This window comes from Typopeltis vanoorti, chromosome 1 (assembly GCF_054136105.1).
Source record: "Typopeltis vanoorti isolate ZY-2024b chromosome 1, IOZ_Tvanoo_1.0, whole genome shotgun sequence".
Lineage (NCBI taxonomy): Eukaryota > Metazoa > Arthropoda > Arachnida > Uropygi > Thelyphonidae > Typopeltis > Typopeltis vanoorti.
The window spans coordinates 158,240,616-158,258,745 of NC_143549.1; the positions used below are offsets into that span (position 1 = coordinate 158,240,616).

The 18,130-nt window shown below is 37.2% G+C and overlaps 1 protein-coding gene across 1 annotated transcript in view; it reads left to right on the forward strand.

Annotated features, from left to right (window-relative positions):
• Positions 1-18,130, forward strand: part of LOC150110579 (cilia- and flagella-associated protein 43-like) — a 609,434-nt gene that overhangs the window by 232,921 nt on the left and 358,383 nt on the right. Inside the window, exon 11 of the mRNA XM_090401881.1 lies at positions 2,785-2,933. Within this exon, the coding sequence (XP_090258007.1) occupies positions 2,785-2,933 (149 nt within the window). The remainder of the gene's footprint in view (positions 1-2,784; positions 2,934-18,130) is intronic.

An 18,130-nucleotide genomic window follows, 5' to 3' on the forward strand; every position in this document is an offset into this window, starting at 1 on the left:
GAGAATTAGAGGTGATATGATTGAGACTTTTAAACTGTTGAGGGGTAGTTATAGGGTTGACACTGGGGAGTTCTTTTGCTTGGTGAAACAGTGGGAAGGAGCAAAGCCAAGGGGGGTCATCCATGGAAGTTGTGAGCAAGAGGGTGAGGAGTGGTTTCTTTGCATGGAGGGTGGTTGAACCATGGAATGCATTGCCTGATAGAGTGGTGAAAACAAGAATGGCCAATGAGTTCAAGGAGTGGTATAATAGACTTTATGTTGCCTAGGAAGGACCTCTCACAATGAGTCTTTTGACTTCATGGAGGCCTGAATAATAATAATAATAATAATAATAATAATAATAATAATAATATCATTAGCAGTACTCTCCTTCCCTCTGCTATCTCTCTTCTGTCATTCCAAAAATTACTATACCCATTGCTCTTGATCCCAGTTACAACATCTGATTCTGATTGCCAGGTTTCATTATTGCCAACAATCTTAGGCTACAATGTATTCAATAAAGCAGCAAACTCAACTCCTTTGTTCCTGATGCTCCTGACATTTTTTATAGACATAACAAATTACCACCTTGCTTTTTCATATACTTAGATATGCAATCTGCTTGTCCTTATTGTAAAACTTTCTTTTCTCTCCCGAGACATACTCAAAAGGTCTGTACTCAAAGTGCACATTTCCATTCCTTCACCAGTTGCATAACATATTTAATGCCATTCATATCCTTATGAATGGCATTAAATATGCTATGCATCTGGTGAAGGAATTGAACTTTCATTCACATTCTTGTCATTCCTCCCATGATGATCTAGATACCTGTGACTTTCTGCATTCAGATTCATCCCGGTGAGCAGTTTTTTCGATGATCAAGTCTTTTCTGCCATTAAATGCACTCCATTTAATGGCAGAACACACACACACACACACACACACACACACACACACACACACACACACACACACACACACACACACACACACACACACACACACAAAATCACAATCACAATCTAAAAACTTACAAACTTACATCCATTTTTTCTTCAGTCTGCACATTGAATGTTGGAAGAAAAGAGAAAGAAAAGTGAGATGGTAAAAATTGTTGGTTTACTACCAAGATACAACAATACCGCATTAAGTTGAAGGACTCTGATAGCAAAGGCCTTCAACTTAATGCAGTACTGTTGTATTTCAGTAATAAACCAAGCATTTTTACCCTCTCACTTTTCTTTCTTGCTTCTTCCAATAATCCTTTCATATCCTCTCTGATATTATATTTGTCATTATATTTTAAAAAAAACTACCATCCCTTTTCTTTTTTTGTTTTCTTCTATTACATTTTGTCATATGTTTAATTTTCATCCCACAAAGCTAGAAATAGTGGCTATATTAGCAAGTGTGAATTTGATGATTGAATGACCATACCATATTACTTTGTTTTCTTGTATTTTACTTGACTTACCTTGTTGTTTACCAAGACTATTATGCTCAGATTTGGTCACCTGGTTTTCAGAAGGATGAAGAGATGTTGGAGAGGATCCAGAGGCACCTGACTAAGGTAGTTTCTAACATCTGTAATGTTGAGTATGCAGAAAGATTGAGAAGATACAACTTGCATAGTCTGGTGGACAGGAGGAGGAGGGGAGATATGATAGAGACCTACAAGTTATTAAGGGGTTGTTATAGGATCAATGCCAGAGAGGTTCTACAGAAAATAGTGGGAGATCAGAGGAGAACCAGAAGTCATCCCTGGAAGCTGTATAAGGAGGGTGTGAGTAGGGGAGTGAGAAGCAGGTTTTTTTCATGCAGAGTTGTGAATGATTGGAATGCTTTGCCTAAGAGTGTGGTGTCTGCATAGAATTTGAGTGTGTTGAAAGCACAGTATGATGAGCTGTGTGTTTGATAAAAGGACCTCCTAGATGAGTCTTTGACTCCATGAGGTCTTGGGTAATAATAATAATAATAATAAGTTCTCTGCTTTCCTGCTTCTTCTTATTCTGATTTATTTTGCATATCCTGTCTTAGTTTCATTAAACATTTTCCACTTTTTCCATTTTCTGGTTGATTTTCTAATAATTTCTTTTAATTGGGATATTTCTGATGTCAGATTATTTTCATCTCAGTGCAATGTTTCTGCTCATCAGCAGCATACTAAGCTTCTCATTAGTAACTGCTTTTTACTTGTGCTTTAGACTTGAAATATTTCTACAATTATGTTATTAAATGCATTAATACAATAAATACACTAAAAAAACACTACAATAATATACTAAAGATACACCAATTAATCTAAGAAAGCACTCAATAAATCAGCAAAAATCCAATTGATTATTATATTAAATTATTGTATTCAATGTTGATCAATATTGAATTTTTTAATTCAATATAATTATCAATTTCTTTGAATACAATAAAGGTCATCTGGCCTTAGTTCCAAAATAATGTGTCCAGATGGACAGATAAAAATAAATCTTTTTTAGAATTTTGTTGAGTTCGCCTAAAAGGAATAAATAATAAAAGTTGTAACCATTACTTTTGTTATCTCTGTTCAAGTTATTTTAAGAACATATGAAAAATTCTAATGTAATTGTCTATAATAAAGATAAAGAAAACATGGTTTGATTTCAAAATTCTAGCTTCAGTTAACTTTGAAAAGTTTGTTTTAACTCTAAATAAATATTTGTTAATTCTTGATACATTTTAACAGCTTCTCTAAGATTTTAGAGAACTTATAGGATGACTCATTTACATTATTGCTCATATTTTTATTTTCTTTCTTTTTTCAAGGCTGATAGTTTTGTTTCTAATCCACTTTGCTGCTATGTAGCTGTTGGTTCTTCTTTTGGCTATGTGTACTTTGTAGATGCATCTGATATCCAGCATTTATATGTCGCATATGTGGTACGACCATATAATGAATCGATACAGCATCTAAAGTAAGTCTACCTTTCATTTCTTATTTAATTTCTCTTTTAAATTTGATTATTATTATTAACATCAGACCTCATGAAGTTAGAGACTCATTGTAGGAGGTACAGCTATCATACACAAAGCTCATCAAAGTGTACCTTTAACTCATTCACTCTGCCCACATTCACAGCACATTCAGGCAATGCATCCCACTAACCAGCCATTCTCCATGCAAAGAACTTTTCCCTCGCTCCTTTGCTCGCAACCATCTTATACAGTTTCCAGGGATGGTCTCTTGTTTTTGTTCTGACCTCTTCCAACTCATATGTCTCCATCATATTCACCCTCTGTCTCCAATTTAAGAGCCTTTGCAAATTGCATTCTTTCAAGCTATCTTCATACTCCACATTCCAAAGACCAGTTATAACCTTTATGAATTTTCTCTGGACCCTTTCTAACATATCTTTGCCACCAAGTCACAAATCTGTGCACAATAATCCATGAGGCTTGATCAGCACCTTATGCAACAGAACCATAATCTCAGTATTACTACATGTTAAGGTCTCTTCATCATTGCCATAATCTGATGTGATGACTTCATAACTTGTGCAAGATTCTGATTCCTATCTTACAACCAGTCACCAATACTACTCACAAGTCTGTTATCCAATCCCATCTGTTTCAGTTTATGTAACAGCTTGTGTATCAGTCTATGCAATGTGTCCCTGAACTTCAACTCCTTGTCCACCTATACTTCCAGATCTTTCATCTACTTTACCTCCTTCAAAGTTTTCCCACCAAGTGTGGGCTTTGCATTCCAGCTTGCATTCCAATTTTCAGAGCTATTCACTTACCTGCCCATTTCATGCAATCTATTCAAGTCCTCATGTAAGGCAATAACACCTGCTTGACTCTGCATCATCTGCATACAGCTACATATCACCAGTTAAACCCATTCCAATATCATTAGTGTACAAGTTGAACAACATTGGCCCCCAATACAGACCCCCCCCCCTGTGACACACACACTCCACTATTGATGTTCCTCTTTCTGGAATATCAATAGTGGTGTACAACTTTTTAATATCCATCTGATAGCCAGCCATAGATCCAACTCACTAGTCTGTTACGCAATCTCATTTGTTTCAGTTTTATGTAACAGCTTGTTGTGTGTCAGTCTATCAAAAGGTTTTGAAAAATCTAAGTATACCACTGTTTATGCATCTTCCTTGTCCAAAACATTCATCACCTTGTTATAGTACATGAGCCAGTTGGTAAAATATGATCTCTCTTTAACAAACCCATGATGACAATCACAGAAAATACTGCTATCAACCCATTTCTGTATTTTAATTCTCACCAATCTCTCCAGTGCCTTAACCACAACTCCAAATATACAGATTGGCCTATAATTTGTAGCCACAGCCTTATCACCACCTTTATGCAGTGGAACAATTTTACCTTCTTTACACTCTCTTGGAACCTATGCTGTTGTAAGACTGTTATTAAACAGGAATGCCTACCTTTAAAGATACCTCTTGCATAATTATAAACAACAAATTACACAATAATCATTGTAATTAACTTTAATAAATGTACAGATATTTCTTACTCAAAATAACAGTACATCACAGTGATTAGAAACAACCAAATCAATGAACAGGAATACAAGGTACATACAACAGTCGGTTTACCAATTAAAAACAGTTGTCACGTGCTAGGGATTAATATTAATAAATAATATTATTAAAACTATTTTTGATGTTTACATAAAATGTGAATCTCCCAAACTTTTGGTAGAGAGAGAGACAATCATTCTGATTCAGGTTAGACCAGTGTAAAAGGGTTTCCCAACTTTCTTTGAAAACACATTCATATTTAAAACTTCTTGTATGAAGAAGACGAGCTTAGTGTTTATGGATTAAATATCAGCATTAACAAATCAAAAACAATGTCTTCAGGCAATAAGCCTATTAAAATTTCAGTTAACGATGAAAATTGGAAGAAATAGAAAGATTCACCTACTTAGTAAGTATACAACTCAGTGATTGCCAGTCTAAATATGACATTAAACCACATATTGCTAAAGCAACTATTGCCCATCAGAGGTTACAGCTACTTTGGGAGGACACTAAAATACAACTAACTGCTATACTCTATTGCATTGATACCCTTGTTAACTCTCTCTTACTATATGGATGTGAGAGTTAGACATCACTAAAGGAAGATGAGAAAAGACTATTGGCCTTCGAAGTGAAGTGCTGTAGAAAACTTTTGATGCTACCATTCATTGCACATGTAATGAATGAAAAGGTTAGAAGAAAATTTCACTCTAATTCTTAGAACACAAGAAAATATCTTCACTAAAATATGTCAGAAATAGCTCTGGTAGCTGTACCACATAGCTAGATCAAATAGCTTACCTACAATGACTTCTGGTGGAAAAAAAAAAAACATTGGGGCAACATAGAATTACCTGGATAGATAGTATTAGAAAATTGACTAATTGTTTGTTCTCCACTTTGTTAAGTAGATCCCAAGAGGGAAACATCTAGAGAGAGCATGTTAGGACTGTCACCTTTATGGTATCCCAGCAGTCTACATAGACTGCTGGGGTGAAGTGGAAGAAGTCATCAGCAAAGCTATATGGTACAATTAGACATCTGTGAGAGCACCTCATTTATATACAAGTGGAAGAGAGTGGGTGAAAAAAAAAAAAAAATAGTGAACCACCAGAGGAAAGTTGGCAATCCAGTGTGCAAGGCAGGCCATAGGATGGCAGTTTGCTAAGTTGCACCTGTGTCAAACCTGATCAAATGCCTTTGAAATGTCAGGGGAAACCATGTGAATTTCTGCAAATTTTCCAAGGCTTGAGTCCAGATGTGAGGGGAGGGGTGAAAGCAAAAAGATCAGCTGTAGATTTGTGATTGGCAGAATCTGTATTGCTGGTCACTGATTAGTTGGTAGGTCTCTAGGTGGTTCAAGAGTTGATTGTGTATAACAGATAACTGTCCTGTTGCTCACACTTCTGTTTTTTCTATAATTTTAAAGAGAACAGAATCACAAGTAATTGGCCAGTAGTTCTTTGGTTGACTTTTATCACCTTTCTTTGGGATGGACTGGATATAGGATAGTTATTAGTTCTTGGGTACAAATTTTTAACACAATAGGTGGGATGCTGTCAGCACTAGATGCCTTGTTTGTGTCCAGGTTATTAAGGATTCATCAGATTTCCTTCTAGGAGAAGACTATCAGTGATATGGAATGAGTCATTAGGGCAGGAGGCAAGTTTACAACATTTAGCCAAAGTTTAATTTGGATTTGGGAATGATTCTTTTACAGCTTTCGCAAGCTGCAGTATAGGCAGAATTACTGGAGTTTTGGTCTTCAACCATTTGTAGTATGCAGAGGTTTTTCTTATACTGCATTGGCAGACTCTTTTGAGAATCAAGACTTGGATGATGGCTGAGAATTTAGAGTGGAATGAGGGATGAAAGCCTCCTGCAAGGATGATTTCTATTATGTGGTCTGAGCAGATGTTTGGATCAGAAAAACTGAAGCAGTAGTCAGACCATGGGAAGGAGGAATAGAGTCACGGAGAGCCTCCCAATTGGCATGCCTGTAGTGTCAAAGGGCGTGAGACTATGACCTGGTGGGTGAAGGTTGGGTGAAAGCAGGGAAAAATTTCTTCCTATATCTATTCTGATATTTGCATTGCAATTCCCTTGTACTATTATAAAGTCTTTCTTGGGTATTTCATAGATCATGTTATTATTATTATTATTATTTATTATTATTATTATTATGTTGCTTTCGTCTGCAAAAAGTTTGCAAACCTATAATACATTTTGTACCATTGGTGTCTAAGGATTGTTTTTTTTCTGTTTTCATCAATTTTATGTGTGTGTGTGTGTGTATATATATATATATATATATATATATACATATAAAAATATTAAAAAATCCAATATATATATATATATATATATATATATATATTGAATTTTTTAATATTTTTTTACATAGTCTAGATACATAGTTCTTTGGTTTCTAGACCAAATATAGAACTCTTTCAATCCACTTCAGACCTCCTTTAACTGGAGTGGTCTCACACTGGTTGATGAAATTCATCTCTTACCTACAGACAGTCACAAACATCCATGCCCCATGGTGGGATTTGAACCTGCAGCCTGTTGGTTAGAGAGTGGGTATGCTAACCACTTGATCAACCAGGTCAGCATTTGGTCATAAAACAGATTCACTTCCTGAACATCATATGAGGTTTTTGGTGCATATATTTATATAATAGATATATTTAGTGGTTTACTCTTTAATCATGCTACTGCAAATCTGCTATTCACAAGTTTAAAGTCTATTACAAGTGCTTAATATTCTTTTGTATCAAGAAACCAACTCCTGTGGAGTACCTAAGTAAAGAAAGAAATTTATTTCTTCCTCTGTTATTAATTCACCAGATTCTCTGGCCATCTTGTCTCATATATACCAATGATGGACCATTCATAGCATGCTAATTCTGTGGATGCAGAATCTTAAGTTGACCACATAGATATAATGATCTAATATTCCATGTTCTGATCATAAATCTGTTCTCAGATGAAATTCATGTTTAAATATCTTTATATTCATAAAAAAACCATTGTCACTAGTAGCACATTTTTCATCATCTCTCCTGGTGTCTCCAAAAGTTTGTCTAGGCGACTACTGAGCTGGCATAATAGTACAACCACCATGCCTTCGGTGATCCTATCAGGAGCATATATATGTATATCCCCTGACGTGCTTAACTTATTCCATCCATTGTTACCCCTCCGCCCTGATGAGGCAGCTTACAGGACTTGCATGGGACATAGGAGCTACTGAAGCATTTATTGCTAACAATGGCAAGTTGCTTATCTCAAGTGAAAGAGATAACATGCTTTGGTGAAAAGTAGATAACTAATGATCTGCATATGGAAAGAGTATAAAGTGAAAGATGGAGAGTAGTCACATGAGGAATATAATACTTGGGACAGGAAAGTGACTAGTATAGCATGGAAGACAAAACTGAAAAAATAAAAGATTAAGGAATGTCAGTTTAATACAAAACTGGAAGTTGTGAATGGGATTGGTAAAAGAGTGATAGGCCGCTTTTTAGCATGGAGGGTGGTGATCACCCTATCTGTAATGCACTGTGCAGTGCATTACAGATAGGGTGATGAGAACATATATAACGAATTAGTTTAACGAATGGTATGATAAACTTTGTGTTTTCTGAGATGATCCTCTCATAATGATTCTTGTGACTCTATAGAGGTCCTGAATAATAATAATGTGCAAGATAGTAGGACAGCTCTTAAAAATCAGAAGAACTGAAGCAGTAGCCAGACCACGGGAAGGAGGATGGAAGTCATGGAGGGCATCCCAGTTGGTACCCTTGTAGTTTCAAAGGACATGAGATTGTGAACTGGTGGATGAAGGTTGTCCTGTGGTAAAAGAGATGTATGAGATTGTGGTTCAAGTTACCAAGAGGAAAACTGACACCACAGTATACGTAGAAGTGGAGCTTGTTAGTAAGAGGTCAAGTGTGTTAGCAAATTGGAGGGAGTGTCAGGTATTCTGATAGGAAGATTGATGTTTTGAGATAGGTCATTGCTGATGGCAAACACTTCAGCATCCCTACCTGCTTGGTTCGTGAAACTGGAGAAGGGGGAGCTAATGTGAGTTATGGACATTGAAGTCCTCAAGAAGGATGACCTATTGGGGTATTTCAACTGCACAAAGTTGATACTATGGCAAATGCAGAGACATTGAATGAATTTAAAGCACAGTTTGATTGGCTTTGGGTGTACCTCACATGATGAGGTACACCCAAATAATAATGATAGCGTGCTATGATTATTATTATTATAAAAATAATAAAACTAATAAAAATAAAAAATGATAATAATAATAATAATAATCTGCTAATAATAAATCTGTGTTATTTCATTCACATTTCCTCATAAATCATTCATTCCAAACCAACACAGTCATTTCTTCTGTGCGCTCTCTCCTCTCCATGCCCTCAGGCAGCTATTCATTTTCCCTTTACAAATGCACCTTCATCACCTACTCTGTTTAAAATATTCTTCACCATGGTGTTCCAATACTTCCCATATCACCTTTTCATTGCCATCATTCATCTCTAACTCCTGTTTCTTTAATTACACATTTCTTCTTACACTCTCAACAGCTAGTCTCTTTTCCAATATCCTATTTGACTCTGCATCTACCTTATATATTCCCTCCCTCTCAGCTTCTCCATTTTACATCTGATATCCTCATTCAGTTTCACATCTTTCATACTAACTTCATTACCACTCGTTATTTCTCCCTTTATCATTCCATCATCATCATCACCATCAAATTCCTGACATTACAAGATATTATAATAGTACTACATGAAAATCTTACATCATTACTAACTTCCTATCAACAATTTTGCTCCAAATCAACCTGTTATCTGTCAAGATAACAGGTTGATTTGGAGCAGATTTGTTGATAGGAAGTTACTGATTTGGATTTTCAGATCTTATATTTCTGTCTTGTAATGCACTTTTAACTGATCAATCCACCATCTTGGTCTTCTTCTGGGGTCTTTTTCCTGCCAACCGGGCAGAGAACACTTGTTTTGCAAATCTTTCCTCTTCCATTCTGTTTAAGTGATCATACCACCTGAGATTAGCTCTGCTAACACATTCCTATATGCTAACAATGTCAAGTTCTTTCCTAATATCCTTATTTTTAATATGATATTGCCATTGATGCCATCTGTTCATGCCCCTAATCTTTCTCAGGACTCTTATATCTGTGGTCTCTAGTCTGGGCAAGTGTTTTACTTCTGACCCAGCTCTCAGATCCATAAGTTGAAATTGGTTTGAACACTGTCTTATATACAGCTAATTTAGTGTTTTGACTAATTTTTCTCTCTCTCTCTCTCTATCTCTTATGCCATATTATTCAACTAACTTCCTACCATACCAGCTTTGTTGATTCTGTTGTCTATTTCCATATTTAATTTACCATCTTCACTAAAAATTGTGCCTAAGTAGCTGAAATGCTTTACTTGTTCTATAGATCTCCATTCACAATGCAGTTGATATTTTCGATGTTTCTGCCTACTTTCATTGTCTTGCTATTTGTCTTGCTCTTCCTGATTTTCATACCAAATTTATTACAACAGTTATTATTATTATTACCCCAAGGCCTCATGGAGTCAAAGACTCATCTGGGAGGTCCTTTTATCACACACACATCTCATCATACCGTGTCTTAAACACACTCAAACTCCTTGCAGACACCATACTCTTAGGCAAGGCATTCCAATCATTCACAACTCTGCACGAAAAAAACCTGCCTCTCACTCCCCTACTCACACCCTCTTTATATAGTTTCCAGGGATAACCTCTGGTTCTCCCCTGATCTCCCACTATTCTCTGTAGAACTTCTCCACCATTGATCTTATAACAACCCCTTACCAATTTGTAGGTCTCTATCATATCTCCCCTCTTCCTCCTCTCCACCAGACTCTGCAAATTACATCTTCTCAATCAACATTCCAGAGTCAGAAACTACTTTAGTCAGTCACCTTTGGACTGTTTCCAACATCTCTTCATCCTTCTGAAAACCTGGTGATCAAATCTGGGCACAATAGTCCATGTGTGGCCTAATCTCCGGAACAAGAATCTCCCTACTTCTACACGTCAGTGTCCTCTGCATCATTCCCAGAAGCCTTTGTGTTCTCTTCTAGTTAGGGAATCTTGCAGATTCGTACTGGATTTATTTAAAAGTATATCATCTGCATAAAGGAAGGATCAGAGATTAACATCTCCAATTTTGATATCAAGTTTAATACTGCTTTCCTTCATAGTGTGATCCATATAAATAATGAATAACGGGGGGGGGGATAATGTACATCCTTGTCTGACACCAGATTTAACATCAAACCATCTTCCTGTACTTCCCTCAATTCTAACTGCTGACTTAACAACTGAAATAAAGACTAAGTGTTGCTTGATATCATGTTTCATTGACACCATGCAACTGTAGCATTTTGAATAACTTTTCTCTTGGCACTTGCCTCTTCCAGGCCTACAAAACTTAAATCCAGATCTTTGTTATATTGCCACACTTTCTCAACCATTTGTCGTAAAGTGGAAATTTGATCCTGCCAGCCACTATTTGACCTGAACCAGCTTGTTCTTCACCAAGTTTCCCTTCCACAATCCATCTCAACCATTTCTCATGTATACTTGCATAAATCTTTCCAGGAACACTCATTAAGTTTGTAATTTTCACATTCAGTTTTATTTCTCTTTTTATATATGGTACTATGAGAGCTCTACTCCAATCATCTGAAATCCATCCCTCTGTCCAGGCCTTCTGAACCATGCAGTGCAGCCACTGCTGTACTTTTATACCTATACTTAAGCATTTTTGGTCGAATACCCAGTTCTTTTTTCTATCATCTATTCCTGCTAACTTTCCACACTTCAGACTTTAAATGGCTTTTTCTACTTCGAGTATGGATATGCATTTCTGATTGCATGCCTGTTGAGTAATTCGGTCCACTATGCTGTCACTGATTGTTTCATTTAGCAATTTTTCAAAGTAATTACTCCATACATCAAGGATATCTTTCTCTCCAGTTTTCATGTCACCATTTCATGTCACAGGACAGCATGGCTTTGTGAAGGGTAGATCCTGCCTCAGTAACTTGCTCAAGTTTTATAACAAGGTGATGGCTGAACTGGATAAGGGAAATGGGTTTACAGTGATACTGCTGGACCTGGCAAAGGCGTTTGACAGGATACCACATGGAATTCTAATCCGTAAACTACAACATATGGGAATGGATATAGGGTTGGTGAGATGGATAGCTGGGTGGTTGATGGAGAGATATCAAAGAGTAGTTTATTCAGGAGTAGAGTCCAAAAAACGGCCTGTGACTAGTGGTGTGCCACAGGGTTCTGTTCTTGGACCACTGCTGTTTAATCTGTTCATTAACGATATAGGGAAGGGTCTAAGTGGGACAGTTCATTTGTTTGCTGATGATGCAAAGTTGGGTAGGGCGATAGTGAATGCAGAAGATGTCAAAGTCTTGCAAGATGACTTAGATAGATTGGAGTTCTGGACTAAGGAGAATGGATGTCAATTTAATGTGACAAAATGTAAGGTTATGCATTTTGGAGTGAAAAGATTAGCAGCAGTATACCACATTGGTGGAACTGTACTCCAAGAGATTGATGAGGCCAGGGACTTGGGAGTGTTGGTGGATAGGGAGATGAAGTTTAGGGGGCACATTGCGAAAGTAGCTAAATCAGCTCATCAACTCACTTGGTTGTTGAAAAATACCTTGACGAGCAGAGAAAAACAAGTTATTGTACCTCTGTACCGAGCCCTGATAAGACCTCATCTCGACTACTGTGCCCAGATTTGGTCACCTCGGTTCCTTCTTGATGGGGAGGAGGTTGAGAGGATCCAGAGGCGAGTGACTAAGATGATAGCAGGTCTATGGAATGAACCATATGAGAACAGGTTGAAGATTTGTGGGTTGCAGAAACTAGTTGATAGGCGGAAAAGGGGAGACATGATTGAGACATTCAAATTGCTAAAAGGATTCTATAGGATTAATTCAGATGATATTTTTGAGATCAGGACTGGTGGTGGGAGAACTAGGGGACACCCATGGAAGCTGGGCAAGAGCGTGGTTAGCAGGGGTGTTAGAGCTGGGTTCTTTACTTTAAGAGTGGTAAATGAGTGGAATAAGCTGCCAGAGTCTGTTGTGGGTGCTATGACAGTGAGCGAGTTCAAGGCAAGGTATGATAGATACTGTGAGAATGTTGAACAGCTGCATGAACATGATGTTTACGGCCTCCCTCGATGAGTCTAAGGACTCCTGGAGTAGCCCGTGGTAATAATAATAATAATAATAATAATTTTCATCTCTAATTTTTTTATAGCACTCCATTTCCTCCATTTCTGAGCTTTCTCAACAGCCTCCAGAATATTTTGCCATCCTCCTGATATTTATTTTCTATATACTTACAAAAGTCTTCCCATGACTTTTGTTTAGCTACTTTTACACAGTGTTTAAGTTTCTTACATTTGTCTATGTATTGTTTTCTAAGAGCACAAGCTGACTTATTTGCTATCAACTTTCTTGCCTCTTCTCTCCATGTGAATTTTTGCACTTTTTTATGTTGGAACATTGTGTTAGTAATAACCAGTCCATGTCCTGAGCAGAAATCCAACAGGTATTTGCCATTATTATTAGCTTTGCTCTTTTCTTCAAAATTTCCCAAAATATTTTTGTATATCTAACAATCATTTTCTCCTCTACTATTTAGATCTCCAACAAGCACCAGCTTTTCATTTTGTTTTTCATTGTGTCAGTTGCTTTCTCTAAAAGCCTCAAAAAATTCCTCAGTAGAACCTTCTGTGGGACCATAGGCACAAATAAGTCTCATTGTCCAGTTCCCGACTGTGATATCTGCCCACATCAGTCTACATGATATTGCCTGACATTCAAGAAGATTCATTATTCTTGTATTTAGCATTATATACTATAGCACTTCCTTCTTTTCCCTGACTCTTATTGTCTGAATATAACATTTTGTATTTATTGCTTAGAAAGATTTCACCAATTTTTGTCTTTTTTGTTTCAGTCACCCCTATTATGTCGATCTGGTACGTATCCATTTCTTCTACTAGTTCCATTTCTTTGCCATTCATGCTTCTTATATTGATAGTACTGATCTTGAACCCTGGTGTTGTTGAGTTGGGATGTGTTTCAGGATTTGTTCCAGTAGCTGAGTTTTTGCTGTTTGCCCTGGTTCCATGGTGAAAGCAACAGGGGTCTCAGCTGGCATTAATTCTGTCATATTTTATCATCATTTTGTATTGTTGTTTAAGCCATTAAGAATACAATTTGATCAACTAAATTCCAAATTGCCAACACATTCTTGTTCGTGCAGTATTCAGGTAGATATCTAATATGGTGCACTACGAGAAGGTGAGGATTGGACATTAGGTCAGAAGCCCTGGTCAGTTCTCTGCATTCCTTTAAAGACTATGTGGAGGTCTCCTCTCTTTTTTATGCAGCTTTGACCCTTAAGCACCCCCCCCACCACCACCACCACCATTCCACTTTCTTTAATTCCTTTTCTTTCTTACCACTTCCCAGCTTGATTATGGACACTTATCATTCTTTATTTGTTCTGTCTCACTTTCCTCATGCCTATTTTACTCACATCATTCAGAGCATGATCATTTTATTGTCTTTTTGCAATTCATACTGCTTTCATGCTACTATTTCCTAAGAACTTTCTCACCAATGAGAAATTTACTCATTCTTTTCATTACATATTCATTACTTGCATGCTCATTACTTTTATCTTCAGTCACTCATACTAAAATTTAATGGAATGAATAGAGCACAAAGAGAAATAATTCAACTACAGGTTTAATCATTTCAGTGTTTCATCTTTGTCTCAGAGACATTTTCAGGAATATAATATTTAAAACTATAATAATACACACAAAAACACACATAACAATAAGTTGGAGAAAATAGACTACTTAAAGTTAAAGTCTTATGAGGAGCATCCCTTTATGGGTGCTGTTTAATAGCCTTCGGGCTGAGATCTAAGAATTAAAGTTTCCCAAATTTTGGGAAGTTTAACCTAACCATATTTACTAAGATTAGGATGATAACTAATAATTAAGGAATTGACAGCATACACTAGAAATATAAATTAAAAACAAATTTAATAAATACTTTTCAATATTTCGGCAACATCACGTTGCCACCTTCTTGGGAACTTAAAATAAAGAACAGGTGCACACAAGTGCTACATAATAGCAAATGAGAAATTAAGCGAGAAAGCTACCATTTTCCTAAAGTCCTGATGGTGCACCTGGTAAGCTATATTGGTAGTTATTGGCCTTTGGGCTGAAGTTGTTCTGATATATGTTTCACAAATTTGGGGAAGTCTTATGCACCCAAATTTGTTGACGTTTGGCATGTTCCTAAGGGCCGAGGCTGATTCCATGAATAGTCTTTCATATTTGAACTTGCTGCGGTGTATTACTGTGGCTTTCTTCCACCTTATTCTGTAGCGGGTATCCAGAGCATGGTCTGCAAGCCCAGAGTGGCTGTACTGGTGAAATCGGATGTAGTCCTTGTGTTCTGAGATTCTGATATTTGCTGTCCTGCTTGGCCAAAGTAGGTCAATTTACAGCTGCAAGGGACCTGGTTTACACCAGGTAGGTCTAGGGGAAGTGGTTGGTCTTTAGTGGAGCGGATAAGGGATGCCAATTTTCTATATGGTCTGTAACAGGTGGTTAAGTCATGTTTTTTTAGGATTTTGTTGATTTTTTCCGAGGTGCCTCGGATGTAGGGGATGGTGATGGATTTATAGTAATCTTTTTTGTGAAGTGGGGAGGTGGATTGTGGATAACTGGTTTAAGTATTTTTTGGATTTTTTTTTTTGGGGGGGGGGGGTTGTCATTGGCTGAGAAAGTAAGGATGTGATTTAGTTCAGTGGTTAGGGCTTGATCATTTGAACAGATACGTTTTGCCCTGTTGAATAGTGTCTTAATAACTCCATATTGTTGTGTGTGTGTGTGTGGGGGGGAATTGTTGGTGAATGAATCTGCCTGTATGGCTGGATTTTCTATAAACTGAGAAAACCAAGGTTCCATCAAGTTGGCAGGTGACTAGTGTATCTAGGAAGGGGAGGCTATTGTTTTTCTCTTTTTCCAGGGTGAACTTGATTCTAGGGTGCTGGTTATTTAAGTGTGTTAAGAAGGAGAGGAGTGTATCCAGGCCATGTAGCCAAATAGCGAACACATCATCAACGTAACAAAGCCATATGGTAGGTTTTTGTGGGGCTGAGTTTAAGGCTTTCTCTTCAAAAGTCTCCATAAAGAAGATGGCCAAGGGTGGGGAAAGTGGTGAACCCATGGCTGTCCCCTCTATCTGTTTGTAGAATTTTTTCTGCCAAATGAAATAGCCTGAGTTCATTGTGAACTGAAATAGGGCTGAGATATTGAGAGCTAATTTAGCTTGGATTAGCTCTAAAGTTTCTTTGAGGGAGACATTTGTGAATAAGGAGGAGACGTCAAAACTGACCATTATATCATTATGTTGGAGTGTAAGGTTTCTATACTGGCTTTGAAGTGGGCTGAGTTTTTTATGTGTGATGGTGTATTGCCAGTATAGTGTGAGAGTGCTTTGGCTAAATACTTAGCTAGTTTGTAAGTGGGGGAATCAATGCTATCCACTATGGGACATAATGGCACATTTTCTTTGTGTATTTTTGAGAGCCCATATATACAGGGGGGGGTCTAGAGTTATATGATTTTAGTCTGTTAGTAATCTCCACAGGCCAAAAAGTAACCTTCTTAAGGAGCCTATGGAGTTTTCTAATTTGTGAGTTGGTGGGATTATATTCAATGAGGAGGTAAGTAGCTCGATCTAATAGTAAAGCCTTAAGCTTACCTGTGTAGTCATTATGATTGAGTACCACAGTGGCGTTCCCCTTATCTGCTTTGGTGATAACTATTTCTTTGTTTTTTTTTCAATTCTTGTAGTGACTTATTCGTGAATGGATAAGTTGGATTTTGGTGGTTTTGCTTTTATGAGAACACAGGCTACATCCAATCTAATATCATTGGCGATGTGGTTTGGAAGGTGGCGAATCCCACGTTCAATGTTGATAATGAATTCCTAGTAATTTCCTAGGAGCAATGGCGAAGTTGTGACCACGTGACAGAGCATTGAGTGCTTCAGGTTTCAAGGTAACTGATGAAAGGTTAACTACAGTGTTAATTTGTAGTTTTTATTTGGACGTCAAGTTCTTTTTTAGTTTATCAAACTTTTGATATTTCAACTCCGTATTTGTTCGAATTCTTTATTTGCTGCAGTACACGAGACATCATGTAGAATTGACCAAAGTTCGTGATTAAGCATATTTGAAAGCTCATCTTCTAGCACTAAAATAGCTCTGTTTATGTCGGCTTTGGAACTGCGTGTAACGGTAATTTGCTCCCAAAGTAAAGCCTGGCTAGTCCGGTTGTAGATACGGAGAGCTTTCTGAGAAATGAAATGGTGCTTCAATTTTACACAATTTGGGATTACCTGGTTATCTCGGCAGCGTTTTAGGAATGTCAGACGATTCAGTTGTCTGGATAACTTCAGCTTCAGTTTGCCGTAATGGCAGGCCTTGCGTGCGAAAGAATCTCCATGGATGATCGTAATACATGTTGAAAGGCTTATACACTGGTTAAACATGATAACTAATAACTGAAAATTATTATTATTATTATTATCATTATTATTAATATAATAATAATGATATAATTATTATTATCGTTATTATTACCCAAGACCTCATGGAGTCAAAGATTCATCTGGGAGGTCCTTTTATCATACACACAGCTTATCATGCATTGCTTTAAACACTCAAATTCTCTGCAGACGCCACACTCTCAGGCAAGATATTCCAATCATTCACAACTCTGCATGAAAAAAATCTGCTTCTCACTCCCCTACTCATACCCTCTTTATACAGCTTCCGGGGATGACTTCTGGTTCTCCTCTGATCTCCCACTATTTTCTGTAGAACCTCTCCAGCATTGATCCTATAACAACCCCTTAATAACTTGTAGGTCTCTATCATATCTCCCCTCCTCCTCCTGTCCACCAGACTCTGCAAATTATATCTTCTCAATCTTTCTTCATACTCAACATTCCAGAGGTCAAAAACTACCTTAGTCAGTCGTCTTTTGGACTGTTTCCAACATCTCTTCATCCTTCTGAAAACCAGGTGACGAAATCTGGGCACGATAGTCCATGTGTGGCCTAATGAAAGCCTTATACAATGGAACAAGAATCTCCCTACTTCTACAAGTCAGTGTTCTCCGCATCATTCCCAGATGCCTTTGTGTTGTCTGCTCAATTTTGGCAATTTAATTTATTTAATTCAATTTATTCAAGCCTTCTTGTGGCCTTACAAGAACGCCACAAGAAGACTTGAATAAATTGAGTGTTTGGGTGGGAATGGGGATGTGAGTTCAATGTTGCAAAATATAAGGTTTTAAAATTTGGAAAACAAAGATGAGATGCAGAATTTATGCTTGGTGAGGATATATTTGAGAATGCAATTGAGAATGTCAGCAA